This window comes from Mastomys coucha, unplaced genomic scaffold (genome assembly GCF_008632895.1).
Source record: "Mastomys coucha isolate ucsf_1 unplaced genomic scaffold, UCSF_Mcou_1 pScaffold7, whole genome shotgun sequence".
Taxonomy (NCBI): Eukaryota; Metazoa; Chordata; class Mammalia; order Rodentia; family Muridae; genus Mastomys; species Mastomys coucha.
The window spans coordinates 27,552,986-27,575,041 of record NW_022196913.1 but is presented as its reverse complement, the minus strand read 5'-3'; the positions used below and the strand labels follow the sequence as shown (position 1 = coordinate 27,575,041).

Genomic DNA, 22,056 nt, shown 5'->3' with positions numbered 1-22,056 from the left:
ATGTCAGTGGAAAACCTGAGATGTCTCAACAACTTAGGAAATAAAGAGAAACAGGGTTGATAAGGTGCCTGGAACACAAGTGTCTATACCATATAAACATGGCTCATAGTATGTATATACCATCCAAATACCACCCAGGGGTCTAGTTCATCTGATCCCTTTGTAGTATCTGACCCTGCCAGCAAAAGTCAACTTTACTTATTGTCTTTGTCTCAGCATTTAAAACTGAAAACAAAAAGAAAAAAAAAACTTAAAAAAAAAATGTTTGAACTTCAGATATAATTAGGCTGCCGCAACATGCCTGGAATTTCAGGGATAATTTTCTTTTAAAGCATTTACTTTGTGTACATATGTGGTATGTGGGAGGGGTGGCACAAGCATGGTACCACACAAGTCAGAAGACAGCATGGGAAGTCAGTCTCTATGTCCTGAGTACTAAGCATCAAACGTGGGTTTCCAGCCGAGGCAACAGGCATCTTCATCCACAGAGTCACCTTGCCTCTGGCCTGGACTTCTCATTTCTTTTAAGATGAGGTTTGCTCCTTTGAAATAACCGTGACTCGTTTCCATTCCACATTCTTTTCATCTTATTTCTACTTATAATCTTTTACCTCATGCCTAATTGTTTATTCTTCTCTGAACTTCTTGCAGAATGCTAGCCAAGTGTCCCATCCCTATGCTCTCAGACCGTCTTTTACAACTAAACTATTGACATCTGCAGTTCCATCCCAGAATGTGAACATGAGACTAGCCAGCTCAGGGCTGAGAGGACCTGTGTATTTGTATTGTAATGCCAGATGAACTAGAGACTAGCAATGAATGTTCAGAGACTGAATGTATTAAGTACTTTGCTTGAGCCAATATTTTGACTAAAGAGGGTCAGCATTCATCACACTTTAATGTCCACTCCAATAGTTCCACACAACACTCTGAGGTAGCCATAAGTATGGAGGTTACAATAATTGGCTCTGATATCATTAGTTCAAATCTGCTTCCTGTTATTAAATGTGTAAGTTGACAAGTTAATCTCCCTGTTTACAGTAGCTGTTAAGGTCTATGCATGGACCTTGGGTAGCTCTAACAAGCCAGGCTCTGCTACTTATCTTCAATATGTAAAAAAGACAATCAAGAAAAAGCAGTGAAAGGGATTTACTCAACATGGTCACACTGGGAAGAGGAATGAGTAAAGGGGTTCCACCACTAACGTGAGGTTCTGATTCTTTTAAAGGTCATGAGATGTGCATAAGTAAGGTGTCCTGGTCATCATAAGGAGACCCACTCATCATAGTCAGAATTGTGTGAAATCCTGCCCTAACTTTCCCACTAGCCGGCACCAAGGCCTTAGTCCTTTTCCTTTTCTCAGCAGAAGACTCCTGCCACAGTTCCAATCCTTGGAGTCCATTGTCTCAACAGTTTTATAGTTGAAGGGGATGGCACAAACACCTTCTCTCCCACAATTACACGTGCACATTTCTTCCTAATATAGTCATACACAGCTCATTCCACAACATGATTAGAATTGTTTGGTACATCTTACACTAAAAAGTTCATAAAAGGTTATTCAAATATTAAAATTAGGGCTAGAGAGATGGCTCAGCATTTAAGATCACTTGCTCTTGCAGACGACCCTGGCTCATTTCCCAGCCAACATTCACATGGTAGCTCATAAGCCATGCATGATTCCAGTTCCAGGGGACCTGGCATCTTCCAAGAGCGCACATACATATCGCGTGCACATATATGCTGATAAAACACCCATACATATAATATAAATCTAAGAAAAAAACTTAAATATTAGAATGACACTGGTGGGATATTCTTTTGCCTTACAATTTTTTTATTTAAAATAAGATACAGTAACTCTGCAGATTCTGAAAACAGGAATTAGTGAATCCAGAACACATAACTGCCATCCTCAGTCCCTAACTCTAGAATTTAACACCCAATCCAAGTTCTTCACCAGACCAGAGAATTCTAATACTCATTTTCCCCTGTGAGGGTTTTTTATATATATATATATGCATGTATATGTGTGTATATTATATACTTATTTATTACTGTGTATGCCTGTCAACTTTTGCGGTTAGTTCTCTCTTTTCGCTTTTGACATTGGTTCCAGGGATCAAATTCTGGTCGCCAGGTTTGAGCAATAAGCACTCTCCGCTCCTCATTCCAGACAGGAGCCATCTCGCCGGCCTACATACATTTTTTTTTCAAGTAAGGAGGCTATTGACTGTTCTTTTTTGATTTTCTGAATCTGTTCTCCAGCCTAGAATCGCAACCAGAAAGTCCTTTCAACACGGTTTTCCCCGCAGCTCTCCCCAGCAGTAAGGCCACGCCGCCGTTCCCTTTTCAAAGCTTCTTCTCTCATCCTTCTCCTTTGCTAGCGTAGTGACAGCTCCGCGGAGCCTTTGGAATTCTCCACTTCTCCGGCTTTTCAAGGTATTTAAGACTGGGTCCGCAGCATCTATCCTGGAGACGCTTCTCCTGACTCTTGATTTGAACAGCCGTGGAGAAAGAAAACAAAAGTCCAGAGCCGCAGTACCGGGCACAGGGCACGGTTTCAATTCAGTGGGTACCGGAGCGTAGGCCTGCTCCAGAATCCCAAATTCCAAGAGCTGAAAAGGTAGTTTGCGGACCCGAAAGAGCCAGGGCGCAGGCGCCCTCAGGCTCCGCCCATTTCCGGAGGTTCGATGCCTATTGGCCCAGAATCCCGGTGAGGCCCTATGAGGGGTGGTTACGTAACTCGGGGCGTGGCTACGCCTCCCGCCCCAGCTGGTGAGAGCCGTTTACGTTGGCCTTGCGGCGTCGGGCCACGGGTTCTCCAGGTTGGTATCCAGCGGTTAGCTTGCTGACCTCTCGGCTTCTCGGCCCCACCCTCCTTCCCTAGGAGACCTTGGGATCGAACGGGCCGCCGCGGAGTGCGCGGCCCCGGAAGCTCCAGCTTGAGGGTCCAGTCACCGGAAGTGCCGCCTGGGGCGGCGGAGTAAGCGTGCGGCGGGTCCTCGCGGTCCTTGGCGGTGAGAGGGTCGGGGCCGGGTGCGGCGCCCTTGTTATCGCCGTCAACGGAAAGTTGGGAGGAGTGCCTGTGAGACTGTCCTGGAGGTAGTAATGGAGCCGGGCTCGAACGCTGTCTGTAGCCTTCCTGAGTGTCTAGAGAACCACAGGCGCGGATAGGACCCTCCCCCAGCCTTAAGGGCGGAGATTAGTTTGAGTTGCCCCGGAATCTACCGAATCTCTTTGCTCAAAGCATTCCGTAGTCATTTATTTTTAGCAGCCTCGGTCCTGTGTAACTTTGCATTCATGTATCGTATTCCTACCGTTTTTAGTGCGCCGGGAATGAATCCTTGATCTCCGTAGTTGAGATAATAATGCGCCTATCAGTCACCTGAGCGTTTAGGAGGTAGACGCCGGAGGATAGGGAATTCAGAGCCAGCCTTAGCTAGCCTGCCTAGCGAGTTTGAAGCCAGCCTAAGCTACATGAGACTCTCCCCGTTTTAACAGCAAAAATTAAGTGATACAAAAACAAGTAGCAGGAGAAAAAACGGCCTAAGGCTTTGTCCTGAATTTAAAAATCACTCAGCTAGAAGAATTGTTATTTTGTGTAGAGGAGGTCAGAAAGAAACTGCTTCTTGAAGGAGGAATGGTATAAGGAAACATTAGAATGAGCAAAATTTTGCTGAAGGATGATGTCTGGATTAGACATGGGACATTATTTAAATGGCCTGCTGTAAAAAAAATAATGTAAGCTTTGCAGTCATGTTCAGCGTTGTTGCTTTTGCCTCTAGCAGAGGGAAGAATTAAATATTATGAGTACTTCTGGATTAGACCTCGTGGATCTGAAAGAATAAGTCGTTGAGTTCTTGTTGAGGTAAGTAACATATTTCTATTTCTATATAAATGTGAATTTTGGAGTAGGGATGGGACAAAAAAGAAGGTAAAAAATTACTTGGGAAAAGGAAAAGGGTTTTTCTGGTGGCTAACATAGTGGCTCTTTGATAACCCTTCAGTACACCTGCTTTTCTAACAAGCATGTATGTTCACAGTAGGTTTGCAACAATTGTCCCTCTTTTGATTTGCCATACAAAGAAGGCAGTGTGCCCAATGCTCAGGCAGGCTCTAGGATGGATATTTAAACCCTGGCTCTGTTACTTAACTGTCTGTGAGTTCTTGGGTAATTAGGTAACTGCCATAGCAACAGGATTTCTGTCAGTAAGATGGTAGTAATATCTAATTTTACAGTGTTTTTGGGAGGATTAAATGTCCATAATCCATGTAATCAATGAAAATTGAGGCAACTCCTGGTCTGAGGCTATATGGCAAGTATAGTTTTTAAGACAGTACTTTAAATATTTACTGTTTGATCATTCCATATCTTCTTTAACTGAGAAGATTCTTGAGCTCTGAAGTTCAGTTGCTCAGCTTGTCTATTTGAACTTTTGTCTGTTCTTTGCTTATGAAATGCAGTCTGATGTTGCTCATGAAAAACCAGAAGTCCTCTCTTCCCAGGACAGGTAAAGGAGCGTTTTAGAGACAGTAACCTGGAGTAAGGATTTGGAGGCTGTGTTTGTGTTTGCCAGATGCACATGGAGACATACCCAAGGATAATGATGCTCTTTTTCCAGTCCGAGACTTGTTTACTTGGTTTTTTGTTCTTTTTTATTGTCTTACAGATGTACTCTTAAGTGTTACAGATATTGCAGTAACCAAAAGAGAAAATTCCAACCATAGTGGATGCTATGCTATAGTAGGAGAGACAGACAAGGGAACAAACATAAAGTACATATCATAAAGTTGGATAGTCATGCTGAGAGTAAGGTGGTGTGAAGTGACATAAAGTCTTTTAAGGAAGGTAGTCAAGGTCTGCTGCATTTTCAGGTAGTAAGTTTCAGGCTGCTACTTAAATCTGATAATGGAGAAAGCTACATGGAGGAACAGCAGTTTAGGCAGAAGAAGAAAATTTTTTGAGGTGCCTGTGAGGATGAAAATGGCAGAAATTCCATAGTATAGAGGGCAGTAAAAACCTTGTATTTATTGTAAATGTGTTAAGAAACACTACTTTAAACTTGGGAAGTGTCATATTCTGTCTTGCAGATTGACAGCCATAATCGTATTTTATTTGCATACGAAAATTGTTTCCTGGTTTAAAATTGGTTTTCTGTTTGTTTTCTTGTGCACCATAGTTTCTTGGCTATTGAGAGCAATTGTGATGCTTTGGACTGGTAGTTTAATAAGATAATCTGATCCATTTCCCAAACTATGAGCAAACTCAGTTAAAGAGCTGAGGCAGGAGGATTGGAAGTTACAAAACTAGTTTGGACAACCTAGGGAAAACCTTTCTCAAAATGTAAAAAGGATAGGGCATATATATATAGCTCAGTGGTGGAGTATGAAGTGTGTGCAGGCCTTGGGTTCAGTCCCTATCACCATGAGACAGTAAAAAATCAACATAATGTATTTTTGTTTGAACGTTTCTATATTTTAACTCAACAAAGATACTTATTGTAGGCTGGTTTGCAAATCCTGTTATCTACCTTGTCTCCTGATTCCATTCAGTGATGAATGCTATCTAGAACCTGGAGTCTTAGTACTTAATACGTACATTATTGCTGTACTTGAGAGCTGCCATTATTAGGATAAAAACCCCTTTCATGTGTATACTATACAGCTTCTCTATGTAGTACAAACTGTGACCTCATTCTGATATAGCCCTTTAATTCTAGCTAACCACAATACAGAGTTTATTCTAATCTTGTTCTTTTCTATTTGTAATTTCCTTCTGTAACTGGGGAATCTATGTTCCATTATCCCACTGTGGTATACATACCAACTAGTATATACTATGAGGAAAAGCCCCATAACTAGGATTCAGTAATTGTGTATATACACTTTGGGAGGCCTTGTGTGCCTCTAATCTCAGTACTGGGGGTGGGTCTGAGGCAAGCAGATCTGAATTCAAAACCTGTTGTCTGAGCTGTATAACGAGCCAATTTCTCAAAAAAAAAAAAAAAAGTAAAAGAAAATTTTAAAAATTATTGTCTTTAGCTTGAGTTTATATATAGTCTCATACTATGTAAGAGTTACTTTTTCCTTTCTTTGAGTGATCACGTTATTTGTTTGAAACAAACTGTCTTTTGGTTTGCTTTGAAATGGGGTTTCAGTTTGTAGGCCAAGCAGGCTTGGAATTTTATAGTCAAGTCTAACCTCAAATATTCACCAGTTCTCTTCCTTATCCTCCAAGTGCAGGGATTATAGATGTGAGCCACCATATTCAGGTGTCATTTGCTTTCATGTGTCATTTTGCAGCTCTGTTAGTGATAAGGGCTTAGGGCCCTACGTGTGCTGCACTACAGAGCCCTATCCCAAGCCACCCATTTTCTTCTGCTGAATATATATGTGTGCAGAAATGTGTTCTTAAAGAAATATGGCACTTTGTCCTTTGATTCACATCAGTTTTGTCCTCTTAGATTTTGATCCCATTTTCACCATTCTTGTGATGATCAAGTACATTAGTTTCTTATTTTTTCCTAATTTATTTTTGACCAAGTCAGTTAGTACATTTTTTTAATATTTTTAAAATACAGCTTTATAGTTTTAAATACAGTTTTTAAAATTTCTGATTTCTTACACAAAATATAGCATTTGCTTGCACTTTAAAATTTTTACAGTTGAATGCTAGGGAGTAGTGGCACACATTTCCTTTAATCCCAGCATTTGGGAGACAAAGTCAGGTGTGTTTGAAGCCAGCTTGGTCTACAGAGAGAGTTCCAGGACAGCCAGGGTTACATAGAGAAACTGTATTGAAAAAACAAAACAAAAAATATTTTTAAAATTTACATTTGGAGTTGGAGAGACAGCTCAGCTGTTAAGAGCATTTTCGAAGGACCCAGGTTTGAGTTTCAGTACCCACTTGAACTAACAGTAGATTGTAACTCCAATTCCAGAGGATTTGATGCATTCATTCTGGTCTCTTTGGGCATTGCACATATATGGTACATGTACATGGTGCATGGTTTGAATGACAATGGCCCCCACAGGTAAATACTTGGCTCCCAGGGGATGGAACTGTTTGGAAAGGATTAGCAGTCATGGTACTGGAGGTGTGTCACTGAGGCTGGGCATTGGAGTTTCAAAATATGTCATTCCTACTTAGCTCTTTCTGCCTTCTACTTACAAATCATGATGTGTAAGCTTTCAGATATTCCTGACATCATGCCTTTGTTCCACCCATCATGGATTCTAACCCTCTAAATTCATAAACCCAAATTAAATACTTACTAATTGCCTTGGTGTCTTATCACAGCAATAGAAAAATAATACAGTGCATATATATCTTTGCAGGAAAGAAGGCTCATACACATAAAATATAAGTAAATCATAAACAAACCAAAGTGGGGAAAACCAACAAAACAACTTCACAGTTTGGGCTGGAGAGATCGCTCAGCAGTTAAGAATGCTTCCTGCTCTTCTAAGAAGACCCGAGTTCAGTTTCAAGCATTCTTGTCAGGTGGCTTACAACTGCCTATAATTCAGTACAGGGGGACCCTCTTCTGGCCTCCTCATGCACCTGCACACATGTAACATACAGAGACATAGAAAGAAAAAAATTGTATTTTGGTATGGGTGTTTTACTGGCTAGTTTTATGTCTGATACAAGCTAGAATCCTTTTCCTCAGGTGGGAAAATACCTCCACCAGTTTGACCTATGGATAAACCTGTGGTGCCTTTTCTACATTGATGTTGTGGGAGATCCCAGCTAATTATAGATGAGGCCATCCTTGGGCTGGGGTCCTAGTGCTATAAGAAAGAACACAGGCTGTGCAAGCCATGGAGTGCAGCCTAGTAAGCAGCAGTCCTCCATGGCCACTCCATCAGCTCCTGCCTCCATGTCGCCAGTGCTCTTAACTACTGAGCCGTCCTTCCAGCCCCATGTGCTAGGGATTGTTAACCACAGGCCTTTACATTCTAGGCAAGAACCATGCTAGATTTTTGTTGTTGGTGGTTGTGCTTTTTGAGACAGAGTTTCACCAAGTTGCCTTGACTGGCTTTGAACCTGTTTGGTGGCTCAGACAAGCCTTGAACTTTTATGATCCTCTGTTTATTCTCCCAAGTAGCTGGGATTAAAAGCCTCTCCCCCAAGGCCAGGCAAAGTACCAGTATTTTAACTTACAACTAAATTTATAAGAGCTAGAGAAATGACCCAGTAGTTTAGAGCACTTGTTGCTCTTGTAGAAGGCATGGATTCAATTCGAAATATCTATATGGTGTCTTACAGTTCTAGGGGATTCTTCTCTGCCCTGTTTGACCAGGTATACACTGTTGCACATACATACATGCAGGCATAAAGGTGAATAAAACATTCACACACATAAAATAAAAAATATTTTTTACAAAGTACTTTGTTCTGTTCTCTAGTTCATTGATTTCCAAGTTTATGTTCATTATTTTCTTCAACTTATTTCTCATTATTTGATCTGCGAAGTTTGTTTATTTAATTATTTAACTTTTTTTTTATTAGATATTTTCTTTATTTACATTTCAAATGTTATCCACTTTCCCGGTTTCCCCTCCGAAAACCCCTTATCCCATCCCCCCTCCCCCTGTTCACCAACCTACCCACTCCTGCTTCTCTGTCCTGGCATTCCCCTACACTGGGGCATAGAGCCTTCACAGGACCAAGGTCCTCTCCTCCCATTGATGACCGAGAAGACTAACCTCTGCTACATATGCAGCTGGAGCCATGAGTCCCACCATATGTACTCTTTTGGTTGGTGGTTTAGTCCCTGGGAGCTCTGAAGGTACTGGTTGGTTCATGTTGTTCTACCTCTGGGGCTACAAACCTCTTCAGCTCCTTGGGTCCTTTCTCTAGCTCCTTTATATTGCGGACCCTGTGCTCAGTCCAATGGTTGGCTGAGAGCATCCACCCCTGTATTTATCAGGCACTGGCAGAGTCTCTCAGGAGACAGCTATATTAGGCTCCTGTCAGCAGGCACTTGTTGGCATCCACAATAGTGTATGGGTTTGGTGACTGTATACAGGATGGATCCCCATGTGGGGTAGTCTCTGGATGGCCTTTCCTTCAGTCTCTGCTCCACACTTTGTCTCTGTATCTTCTTCCATGGGTATTTTGTTCCCCCTTCTAAGAAAGATCAAAGTATCCATACATTTGTCTTCCTTCTTGAGCTTCATTTGGTCTGTGAATTGTATCTTGGGTATTCCAAGCTTCTGGGCTAATATTCACTTATCGGTGAGTGCATACCATCTGTGTTCTTTTGTGATTGGGTTACCTCACTCAGAATAATATTTTCTAGTTCCATCCATTTGCCTACCAACTTTATGAATTCATTGTTTTTAATAGCTGAATAGTATTCTATTGTGTAAATGTACCACATTTTCTGTATCCATTCCTCTGTTGAGAATAATTATTTAATTCTTTTAACTGTTGAATCAATAAGAATCAAAAAAAACATTTGTTTGCCCTTTTTTTTTTAAGATTTTTTTTGAAATTTCATCTCATGTGTATTGAGTGTTTTGCCTGCATATATGTTTATGTAGCATATGCATGCTGAGAGCCCCTGCACAAGGGAGTTCGGTACTTTTGAATTAAAGTTCCAGATAGATGGTTGTGAGCCACCATGTGAGTGGTAGGAATTGAACCTGGGTCCTCTAGAAGAGCAGCAGATGCCCTTAACAGCTGAACTATTTCTGCATCCTTCATTTGCTGTTTTTAAGGGAAATGTTTATTCACTGTTAAGTCCTTTATGTGTAAATGATCTAGTATAAAGGGTTTTTTTTGTACTTGTGTTTTACAGAAAGCTGTTTTTTTTTAAATTTTGATTTTTCTCAAGACCATAAAGTGAATGCTGCTTTTCTTCTGTCTACTTTATCGGTAAGCTACATTTTTCTTCAGTCTTATAAAGTGGACCTTCTCCTTTTCAGACTGCACCTCATCAGAGTATGCGGGAAAATAGATTTTTTTTAATTTTTATTTTGTAATTATTATATTGTTATTGGTGTTTTGCTTGCATGAAGGTTTGTGCACCATGTAGGCCTGTAGCCCATGGGAGCCAGAAGAGAGTGTTGATGAACTAGAGTTACAAAAGGTTGTGAGCTGTCATATGGCTGCTGGGATCAAACCTGGGTTCTTGGGAGGAGCTGTCAATTTTAACTACAGAGCAATTTCTAGCCCAAGGAAATAGAATTCCTTTGAAAATCCATTTATGACAGCAAGTGCTTCTTAAACACTGTATACTTAGTACTACTCTACTAGGGAAAGAACACTGAAAGCATCTTTCCTATATTTAACAGTGTACGGTAAGCTAATACGTGAATTTTAGAGTGTATTAGAGTGTGGTAAGTGCTCTGGGGAAGCATAAGACAGGAAAAGTGATAGGTAGCCTTGTCACTGGAGATTCACAATGTTAAATAGAGTGGCTGGAAACAGTTTGATTAAGAAATAAGAAATGAAAAAATAGTTATTGGGGTATTAAGAGAGAGCCATGGCGATACCTGGAGCAAGAACACCAAAGTCAGAAGAAAGAAAGGGCACAAATCCCAAGTAGAGTATGTGTAGAAGAGAAACAGCTTGGGAAGCCATTGTGGCTGGATCAGACTGTAAGAAGACTGAGGAAGAAGTCAGGCAGTGGCAGAGAGTGGCAGGGCAGCTCCAGTTGGGACTCGGGATATTGTAAAGATGTGAGTGGAAGAAAAAAATTTGAAAGAACAGATGTATGTAATCTAGCTTTCTGTTTTAACAGGATTATACTGGCTGCAGAGTAGAGAGGGTAGCAATACACAGATGGCTTGTTAGCTTGTTAGAACTTCTATAAAAAACATACTATCGTCTGAGTGTTTCAGACAACCAAATTTTGCTCTTTTTTTCACACTCTGAAGACTAGAAGTCCAGTATCAGTTTGTCTGGAGGTTGCCTTGTTTTACAACAGCTGCTTTCACACTGTCCTCAGAGTCTTCAGTGTGGCTATGCTTCTTTGCCAACTCTGGGTATCCTGATCTCTAGTTAGAGGAACATTAGTCCAGTTGAATCAGAGCCATTCATATGGCCTCAGTTAGTCATTCTTTAAAGGATCATATGACCAAATATATTACATTTTGAGATGGTAGGGATTAGGAATAGCATTCACTTAGGCCTATAACAGAGAAGAATCGGCTAAGAAGTAATTATAATAATCCACAGAAGTAAGAGTGATTTGGACCAGATTAGTAGCAGCAGAAATTGATGAAAAGTGGTTGGATCTGGATTTATGAATTTTTAAATGGAGCTAACAAATTCCTGACACCTTGATTGTGAGGGATAAAACAAAAGAGAATGCAGGGTGATCTCAAATTTTTGGATAAATTGAGAGCTCTCTGTCTATGTAAAGAAGGCCTTTGCTTGCGTACTTTGACTGTAAGGCAAGATTAGATTCTAGGCAGGTTGTAGGCTCTCGTTTTTCTAACAGCCTCATAAAAGAAAGTAGGAATAATATTCTCTGATGTTTTAGGATTAGAGGACTGAGTGTGATAGGGACAGCATGCTCTTTGCTCAAGATATTGTTAGTGATTTTTCTAATAACTTTCCTAAAAGGCCTTTGGTGAATAGACAAGCAAATGAGTGTTTGATGTGGATTCCTCCCACCAGGCAGTCGTTAGCACTCTGACACCCACCGTGAAGGAATAGACAAAGTGAACTTTGATTCACCATCTTGGTTAGAAAAACAGAGAAGTATCTGCTTATGTGATGCGGGTGGGTATTTTATGTGGGTATTTTATTGTCTAACAAGGATTCACTTGATAGGTATATTTGCACTTCCTAAAACACTATCAGATGAACAGAGAAAAAGGGCTTAGAGTGTGAGGAGTTTCTCTGTGATGCCAGGAGACATCTGAATGACAGCAGCTACCATGCAGAATGTTGAAAACTGGACACAATCACTGTTTAGCACAACGATGTCTGTGCTATGTAGTTCACATTTCTCAAAGACTGTTTGCCTCTCCTTGTACTCGCTAGCCTTATAGCGCATTGGTGTCTCTCACTGTCCATCTGCAGCGCAAAGCTACATTTCCTACACATCTGTTTGCCTTGTATTCAGCTCTCATATCCTTCGAAGCTAAATTTTAAATTTTAAAAGCTGTTCCACGTGACTTTTAGAACACTGGCATCTGTTTATAGGTATTTTTTTCTATTGATTAAATTTATCACTCACTGCAACAAGCAAGAGCAATGTCTTTGTTTTTCATAAGGAAATAATAAAAATTGCTGAATGAAAGTTAGGAAACTGGAGTTAGTACATTGATGAAATAATAAGTCATCTATTGTCTCATTAGCAGAGAGGTAAACATGATCCTAGTGTGCTCCTGAGATCTGTTTGGGGTGTTTTCTCCAAGTTCTGCTCCATTTTATTTTTTAGTGTGCTGTATTTGGTGAGCTTTTTCCATTTGCTAACATGCCATTTTTTTATGAGTTTTGATATTTTTCATTTACAGTTTTATATGTAGGCTCTAGGCCAATATCTGTTTCTTGAATATTTAGCTTTTATGATAAATTGTGAACACACTTCCTAGAAAAATAGACTTAATGTGAGCAACAAATGATTCATAGGTTTTATAGGAGTGTATAGATGCCAAATAAGTAGATCTGTTGTAAATTTGAGAACTTGGCATGTAACAGGTATTGTCGTAGCTGTTAAATAGCAGTGAACTAACTGAATAATAGTAATGGAAATGTATGTGGGGATTCTTGTCTATTAGGCTCATATTCAGTGTAGAAAAATCAAATAGAAAGATGGAAAGGGTGTTATGTGAGTTGGGATGGTGAATAAGGTGGTCAGAAAAGACCCAAATGAAGATGTTTAACAGTTGAACAAAGATTTAAATGAAGTAAGAGCAGCTTTGAAGGCAATCCAAAGAAGTCCTTAGGCAAGGGAGGGAGGGAGGGAGAGAGAGACAAAGGACACGAAGACCCTGAGGTGGAAATAGTTCTGCGTGCTGGAACCATGGCAAAGACCAGTGTGACCAGAAATGACTCAAGCTGGGAGCTAGGGGTCAGGTGTCTTTGATGTCTGGGTTTCTAAAGGAATCTGGGTACAAGTTAAGGGTGAGTGTCTAATTGGAATATATATGTTCCAGAAACTTTTTTCTTTTGGTAAATTCTAATGTAAAGGAGAACAAAATGGGAAGAGTAGTTTGAGGCTGAGGTGGTTGAGAGAACTTGCTTGTTGTTTGTGCTTTTTGTTTTTGTTTGTTTTTTTAGGAGAGGATAGCCTCTTTACTAATGAGAATGATCCTGTAGAAAGAATAAATTGATGATGCAGGATAGTGATGGCAGAACGGTTGTCAGAATGTAGTTGTGAAGAAAGCAGATAGAGCCCCAAACATAGATGAAAGTTTGTGGATTGAGCAGCAGCAGCTTGGCATCCTCTGTAGGAAGGAGGCTGTGGTTTAGCTTTCGGTTTGCTAGGTGCTGGCAGTGACACAGGGAGGGGTGCTGTTTGCTCACTTTGATTCTCTCAGTAAAATAAGATGAAAAGTTATATTTACATCACTAAATAAGTCAGTGATGTTTTATGAAAAAGGTTGCACAAGACAATAAGTGTGAAGGATTGAGAGAACTCTCATCTTCAGTTTGTTCAGTTCCTAAACAAGTGTACTCCTTATCAGACCTCTCCTGATTTCCCAGCTAAAGGAATTGAAAAGAGCAGCCCAGGTTAACCTTTTGTTTATTTACTTGTGTGTAAATGTGTGCACATGGAGGTCAGAAGGAAACCTGTGGGAATCAATTTTCTTCTTCCCACATGTAAGCCCAGGGGATCAAGCTCAGGCCAATTGGCCTGCTGCTTCTCACTGAGCCATTGTTCTGGCCCAGAGCCCTGGTTTTCAAATTGCCAGGTTCATAAAAGAATGAGTTTCTATTGATAATTTATCATATGTAATGTCTGTCATGTTTGTAATAACAGAGAAGAAAACCATAGATTGAGCATCCCTCAACCCAGAATTTTAAAATACGGAGTACTCCTAAATTTGAGGTATGTTAGGTGCCAAACTGATGGCAATGAAAATTTCAAATAACAAACTTTGTTTTATTTACAAAGTTATTAAAAATATATGAGGACTGGTCAGATGGTTCAGTGGGTAAAGATGCTTGTCATGGAATTTGACCTCCTAGGGTGCATATAAAAGTGGAAGAACAAATTCTTCAGAGTTATCCTCTGACTCCAGTCATGCGCTGTGGCACGGGCACAATAATAAGAATTTGTTTTTAATTTAAAAATACTTTATGAGGGGCTGGAGAGGGGCTTAGGGGTTAAGAGCACTATCTGCTCTTCCAGAGGAACTAGGTTCAATTCCCAGCACCCACATGGCAGTTTAAAACTGTCTGTAACTCCAGTTCCAGGGCATCTGACACTCTTACACAGACACATGCAGGCTAAAGCACCAATTAACATAAAAAAAAATTAAAAAAAAAAATTATGAATTTGTCTTCAGGTCCTGTGTGTAAGAAGAATATGAAACCTGAATGAGTGTTGTGTTTAGATATGCATCCTATCCCCAGAGCAACTCTTTTTTTTTTTTAAAGATTTATTTATTATATGTAAGTACATTGTAGCTGTCTTTAAGACACCTCAGAAGAGGGCATCAGATCTCATTTCGGATAGTTGTGAGCTACCATGTGGTTGCTGGGATTTGAACTCAGGACCTTCAGAAAAGCAGTCAGTGCTCTTAACTGCTGAGCCATCTCTCTAGCCCTCCCAGAGCAACTCTTTATGTATATGTAGGTATTTCAAAATCTCAAATCCAAAAAAATTCTGTTCCCACGTATTCTGGATAAGGGGTTCATGTAGAATTTACATTTTATCTTCCCTCTCTTTTCTAGTCCTCCCCCTCCCCTTTTTTTTTTTTTTTTGCATTTACTCTGTGTGTGTGTGTGCGTAGGGGTAGGTGGGTGCTGCATGGCACCAGTGTGGATATTGGAGGACGTTCACTTTTCAACCTGTATCATGTAGATAGGTTGTGGGAATAGAACTCTGGTCATCAGGTTTATTAGTAGCAAGCATCTTTATTCACCAGCCCCAGTAAAGAGATTCTCTCAGTTTTTACTATAGTGATTTGGCTTTGAGACTTCTATATAAATAATATTTCTACTTTGTTTCATAGGTTTGGAGGTACCAAGTAAGAAACTAATGTATATGATGCTGGAAATTTTTAAACAAAAACTACTAATGAATGAAAGGCTTAAAACAGATATATTTTTGAAGTTACCAGAAAAATGTCTATGAAAACAGGGATCAAGAACACTGATGGAAAACCACTTAGGAGGGGACCATAGAAGATGTACACTTCAGAAGAGAAATGTAACCAGAGAACTCAAAAAAGGAAAACATACCATGTATGCCCTCAGAAGGGGAAAAAGATTTATATTCATGTACGTGAGATTACTCAAATAGATAATCAAATATATCAGTCCCTTGAACGTGAACAAAACTTTTGTGAAAACTTAGCACGAATGTGTGAGAGAACATATACTGGGGAGAAACCTTATAGATGTGATATGTGTGAGAAAACCTTCATCCAAAGTTCAGATCTTATTTCCCACCAGAGGATCCATAATTATGAGAAACCTTATAAGTGTAGCAAATGTGAGAAGAGCTTTTGGCACCACTTAGCCCTTTCAGGACACCAGAGAACACATGCAGGTAAAAAGTTTTATACCTGTGACATCTGTGGCAAGAATTTTGGTCAGAGCTCTGATCTGCTTGTCCACCAGCGAAGCCATACAGGTGAAAAACCTTATCTGTGTAATGAGTGTGACAAATGCTTCAGTCGAAGTACAAATCTCATAAGGCACCGAAGAACTCACACAGGTGAGAAACCGTTTAAGTGTCTGGAATGTGAAAAAGCTTTTAGTGGGAAATCAGATCTTATTAGCCACCAAAGGACTCATACCGGTGAAAGGCCCTACAAATGCAATAAATGTGAGAAAAGTTACCGGCACCGATCCGCCTTCATTGTGCATAAAAGAGTTCATACTGGGGAGAAGCCGTATAAGTGTGGTGCTTGTGAGAAGTGCTTTGGCCAGAAATCAGATCTTATTGTACACCAGAGAGTCCATACAGGAGAGAAACCATATAAATGCTTGGAATGTATGAGAAGTTTTACTCGGAGTGCCAACCTTATTAGGCACCAGGCAACTCACACTCATACTTTCAAATGCCTTGAATATGAGAAAAGTTTTAACTGTAGCTCGGACCTTATTGTACATCAGAGAATTCATATGGAAGAAAAACCACATCAGTGGTCTATGTGTGAGAGTGACTTCCTCCTAGGTATGGACTTTGTTGCCCAGCAGAAAATGAGGACTCAAACAGAGGAGCTCCATTATAAATACAGTGTATGTGATAAAAGCTTTCATCATAGCTCAGCTCTTCTTCAACATCAGACAGTGCACATTGATGACGAATACATCTGTAATATGAGTGAAAAGGGGCTTGATCTCAGCTCTCATGCATCGGAAACCTCACGGATGTCTTGACAAGAGGTCTTATAACCTTAAAAATATATTTACATATCAGAATTCAATAAGAGAAAGACTGGGTAAATTTCAGATTTCCCTTAGATCTCAGACTTCATTGGAATGCAGAGAAAGAGTCTATAGTCTTGGGGACTGTAAGAAAAGCTTTAATGCAGAGAGTAGCCCTGTCAGGATACCTTTATTAGCTACACTTGTAAGGAACTCCATAAATGCTCTGGGTTTTGGAAAACCTTCCTCACAAGATTCATACAGGTAGGAAGCCTTACAATGTGGTATGAGAGCTCTCCAGCAATGTTACGTCCTTATTTTTACAATTCACAGCAGAGAACAACCATATAAATGTTTTGTATTGGCACTACTTCAGATAGTCTGTATACCTTATTGGATATCAGAAGATTCACCCTGGGGAGAAGCCCCAGACATTACAGCAAAAAGTTTCTAACAACTCTGACTTTCTTACCCTTCAGAGAAGCCATATTGGGGTTAATGGATATTTGCGTGTGGCAAAAACACTTGTTGGAGAGTCATACTTGGGTTTGCTGCATCCTAGACAAAAATCAGAGGAACAATAAGTGAATGAAGAAAGCTTACTTATTTTCAGCTCTTGGGGCACACCAGGGAACTCACATTAGTGAAAGCCCATAAATGCATTGCGTCTGAGAAGCTAGAAAGAAGCTCTTACCTAGTGGGACCCCAGAGAACGAGTTCTACAGAGGAGGAGTTGTCCCAGTGAGAGATCTAATTGTGGGTGAGAATCTGTATATATGCTGTGTTATGCAAAGAGTTGTTCTCTTAGTTGAACCACATTGTGAAAAAAATAAATGAAAACTAGAGTTGTATGAAAATAATGTCTTAGTAACCCAAAAGCTTGTTCTGGAGGAGCTGGGGCAGGGCAGTGTAGATCTGGAGGGTAACTCAGGTAAAGATGCTTTTCTTTTGTCTCAACCACTTAATGATTGCTTTAGTTTCACTTTAAAAATGTCATAAACCAATAAAGGAAAGAACTGTAATCTTGAGTATAAGTAGGGTGTGGTTTATTGTTGAAAGAAAGCAGTGTTTTGACTTTGCTTCCTGTTTGATTTTCTTTTTTTGTTTTGTTTTGTTTTGTTTGTTTTTTTCTTTTTTTGAGACAAGGTTTCTCTGTATAGTCACTCTGTAGACCAGGCTGGCCTCAAACTTAGAAATCCACTTGCCTCTGCCTCCCAGGTGCTAAGGCATGCACCACCACTGCCCAACTTTCTTAAAATCCCTTGGCTAGAATGGGAGTGGTGTGTTGCTAAGAAACTAGAGAGTTCTTAGTTTGGGTTAAAATTCTTAGTAGTTTCCCTTTGGCATGATCAACCTCAGCAAAAAGCAAAATACTCAGTTCTTTGCTTAGTGTTAATATCTGCCCTCAGAATTGTCCTAAGATGTCCAAAATTGACCCTAAAATTTCTTTTTGAGTTATCACTGGGGTTGCTGAAATTTCATATTTATAGGTTCATTTTCAAGTCAAAATAACAAATTTTAGGATACTGGTTATGATGATATTATAGTATTCAGGTTTTTGTGACTTACTTCATCTGTTTTAGTGATAGATGCTATAACAGCTGGCTTAGAGCAGAAGGAATAGGGGGCAAGTTGTAAGCCAGAGAAAGTGGAGGATAGATGCAATTAAGCATTTTAATAGATAAACAGGACACTGATTTTGAGGGTTCTGACTCCAAAGCTGATGTTCTTCTTCAGTCTATTGTCCTGATACTTGCAGCAAATTAAGCTTCATAATGACATTTTTTTTTTCATTTATTTCAGTTCTATCAAGGAAAGAAAAATACAGTTTAATCCCAGGGAAAGGATTGCAGTCAACACAATATAAGGTATATTCTTGGTTTGGAATGTAGGATTCTAAATATTAGAAAAGTAGTCAGCAGATTGACCTGAAGTTTAAGGATATATATGTGGTTTCCAGTCCAGTAGGGTAACTGGTTGTCTTTCACATTCCTTGGATAGCTTATGATCCAAGCAGTTGTCTAATGGTCACTTCTCATTTGCTTTCTTTGACTTAAAAGACTTAATATAAATATATCAAGGTCCTGCATATTTGTATAGAATTATAATTATTTTATTGCTAATCACAGTCCTGTTTTTATTGTAATCTATTTAGTGAACCCCTGAAGTCCAGAGGGTATTAGTGTTTGGAGTCAAGAAATTGGTCTGGTGCTACCTTACATGTGGCTATAAGCTCTCAACCTGATAATTGTTTGATAATCATAATCTTAAGGCCAGTGAATTTAGCTCAGTAAAGAATCTGGTTCAAGTATTTTTCCTTTTAGAAAACTGATTGTGTTAGTTGTTTTGCTCGTTTTTGTTTTTTGTTTATTTGGTTTGGTTTTGTTTTCTGAGACTGGGTTTCTCTGTGTAGCCCTGGCTATCCTGGAACTAGCTATGTAGACCAGGCTGACCTCAAACTTAGAGATCCCCCTGCCTCTGCCTCCATGGTGCTGGGATTAAAGGCATGCACTACCACCCCCTGTCTCTGTCAGATTTTTTGATCTAACATGTTCCAGTAATTTTATAAATAATTTTAGTACTATGAAAAATTATCCATTGTGATAAATACACATGAGATGAATCTCTTTGGGGAAAATCATGCCTGTCACTAGTAAAAGTTTGAAAATTGTCATACTTACATAATACTGGGTGTGTGACAATGACAGTTAAAAAAAGTCATTATAATGGAGAGGCCATGGAGAAAGAGACAGAGATAGGTTGGTGATTACCCTTGCTTCAGCCTGTCTCACTGGTAATTGTCTATAGTCTCAAATTAAATTAACAATGGACCATTCCTCAGACAGAACTTTGAGGATATAAAACAGGCCTGAGGCCTTTTAACTGTGGTAAGAAGGTGTTGGTATTACATAACATAACCTGAGGTTGGAGAGGACCACATGGGAGCCTGTAAGCAAAGCTAGAAGGTAACTTCTGGGATGGATGGAGGTTCCCTTGAAGCAGTGCCAAGGCAAATCTACCTCAGGTAAGTAGTCAGAGTCACTTTTAAGATTTCAGACCAAATGAGATAAATTATGTCCTATCCATGTACTCCTCTATGCTTATTGTTTTTGTTTACCTTTAATTTTTAAATAAAGATTTGTTCTGAAATACTCCATTTTTGTCTCCACTATCCTATGAGAAAATAACATGTCTTTTACATTTACATTGGGATACTTGATGATGCAATGTGTAGGTAGTAGCCATAACCATAGGACAAAGGCAAAAGGCAGTACATTCTTTGCCAAAATATTACAAGAAAGATCTCTAACCCAATTGCTAATAGTTTTCCTCTCTGAAACCTCTTGAACATACCTCTCAGTACTACTGTCTTCTAAGCTCTTAACTTTGATGGCCCATTAGGCTCTGCTTATAGAAATCAACTACTTCTCAAGTCCAAAATCCCCAGATCTGCCACATTCCTCAAAAAAACAAACCAAACAAAGACCTCTCATGGTTGGGTTTGTCACAGCAATAGCCCTGGTATTAGTAATAGAATGGTAGAAGCAGCTGGAAGAATTTTCAGAGACCCAGATCCAGCCATGCTGCTGATTAAGCAATTAGTTTATGAGCAATGTACCCAGGAATGTAAGGCTGCTATAACTCCCTACAAGCATAAGGGACTTGAAGCTTGGATGAAAGTATGTAGGGAACTGGGTGGTCCATTAACTAATGTAGGATTTGCCGCTGCGGTTATGCAGATAACACAAGGTAACAAGCGGAACCCAGGTATATGCTTTTGGTGTGGATGACCAGGACATCTTAAAAGGCAATGTCCCAATAGAGGAAAAACAGCAGAAACAGGGGTTATGCAGGACCGTCCAAAATAACGTGGATTGTGTCCAAGATGTAAAAAGGGAAATCATTGGACCAATGAATGCAGATCAATGAAAGATATTAATGGACAGTTATTACAGGTTATGGTGGAGCCAGGTCAAAAAACGGGCAGCGGGGCCCTCGCCCACAGGGCCCGCAAATATATGGAGTGATAAGGTCCTCGGTGAAGAGGCGATAAGGTCTCTGGGATTGGAACGATAAGGTCCCGTTAAGGACGAATCAAAAGTGATAATATGGGGAACTCGCAATTTTGTCTCGTGTTTGTTGCTCTTAAGGAGCTATTAAAAGGTGGGGTGCGACCAATCTGGAAACTGATTGGGAGCTGCTTGGAGAATGGGGTGTGTTCTAAAGCAGTAGAGAAGGAACAGGAAGAGTTAGAACAGCTGGAGGAAGAGAGGTCAGCAAAGTCTGAGAATCAGACTGATGAAGGTGGTTCAGACTCTGAAGAGGAACTTGAGAGGTTAGTACAGCGGATGGAGAGGTTCACCATTGGGGTGGAGCCCACAGGTCCAGGGCCGCCTGTATCCAATGAGTAGGCTGCTATTAATCAAGCAGCTGGTAATCCTGCCTGGGATTTGGATATGCTTTTGGGTCAGGGCAGGTTTGCGCAGCAGCAAACTGGATATCCACTGCAGGTGTATGAGCAAGTTAATATGCTTGCTACAAGAGCATGGAAATCATTGCCTAACAATGGAGAAGTTGCAGGACCCATGGAGCTCTTTTCAGACTTTGTAGCTAGAATGATAGAGGCTGACTGTCTGCACGAGCTGCTCTTAAAGGGGACAACAGCTTTTTGCGCTAAACTACTAGCACCTTTGCCCCTAGAGTAAACAAGCTTAAAAAGGAAACTTGGAACAGCTGTGGCTCCGGATGGCTGGGAAGGACTGATGGGAGATATAGTTTTGTGGGTGATCACCTAGGTAAAGGGACTAACAGAGACCAAGTCACCCTCAGGGACATGCCATCAGTCCCTGCACTGCACAGAGAATCAAACAAAAATATATATCTTAATAATTCTGAAAGTTTGTTTGGAGATTTATGTGTTACAGAAATATATAGCCTTGGTGAATTTCCTCATCTAAACCGCCTGCTTGAACTCCTGGTATCCTGAACTTCAGCCTGATCCAGTTAAGACACAGACATCAGAAGACCAGTTCTGTTTTTCCTTCCACCCCCCTCATATCTCTACACCCTCGTTCAGCTTGAAGAAGTTATGATGAGTCGTCTACCCGGTTCCCTGGGCTTTGGGGCTAGAAAAAATTGTTAATAAGTTGTGTTTCTAGAAAATGTAAAATGGTTATATTTGAAATGGGAAAGAAATAGCCAGATTAGTTGTATAGCTATAGAAAGCCTTATAATTTGCTATTAAGTTACATTGTGTGACTAGAACATCTTAAACTAATATGCAAGAAATAAGTAAGAGCTTTTGAATTGAGAACAATGGGTATTAGAACAGTGGGTGCTTTACTGGTCCTTGTCAGGATATTGGCATTGTGGTGCATCTGCACTATGCGGTCCAGCAGCAATGACAGGCTTCTTTGGTAGTGCAAGCATTTGCAGCCCTGGAGGCGAGGCAATTTCCACAGGCTTGGTTAACTAATTCTGAATGCTCTTCTTCACGCTCAGGATGCAAGGCTAAGCACTGCACTAGAGATCAGCTTCTAGTG

The 22,056-nt window shown here is 40.1% G+C and overlaps 1 protein-coding gene and 1 pseudogene across 11 annotated transcripts; one reads left to right on the top strand and one right to left on the bottom strand.

Annotated features, from left to right (window-relative positions):
* Positions 1-2,755: 2,755 nt before the first annotated feature.
* On the top strand, positions 2,756-19,670 carry Znf322 (zinc finger protein 322). 11 transcript variants are annotated; one of them, XR_004115069.1, is made up of 5 exons: positions 2,758-2,828; positions 3,789-3,871; positions 9,813-9,889; positions 15,151-17,273; positions 18,317-19,670. XR_004115069.1 is itself a non-coding variant. In XM_031358623.1 (4 exons), the coding sequence occupies exon 4, from the start codon at positions 15,326-15,328 to the stop codon at positions 16,523-16,525; it is 1,200 nt and encodes a 399-aa protein (XP_031214483.1). In that variant the 5' UTR covers positions 2,756-2,828; positions 3,789-3,871; positions 9,813-9,889; positions 15,151-15,325; the 3' UTR covers positions 16,526-19,670. The 11 variants fall into 11 exon arrangements, 10 of the variants coding, with proteins under 10 accessions (XP_031214483.1, XP_031214479.1, XP_031214475.1 ...); XM_031358623.1 differs by having other exon boundaries at positions 2,756-2,828; positions 15,151-19,670; XM_031358615.1 differs by having other exon boundaries at positions 2,761-2,828; positions 3,792-3,871; positions 15,151-19,670.
* An 800-nt stretch (positions 19,671-20,470) lies between these two features.
* Positions 20,471-22,056, bottom strand: part of LOC116082638 — an 8,638-nt pseudogene continuing 7,052 nt past the window's right edge.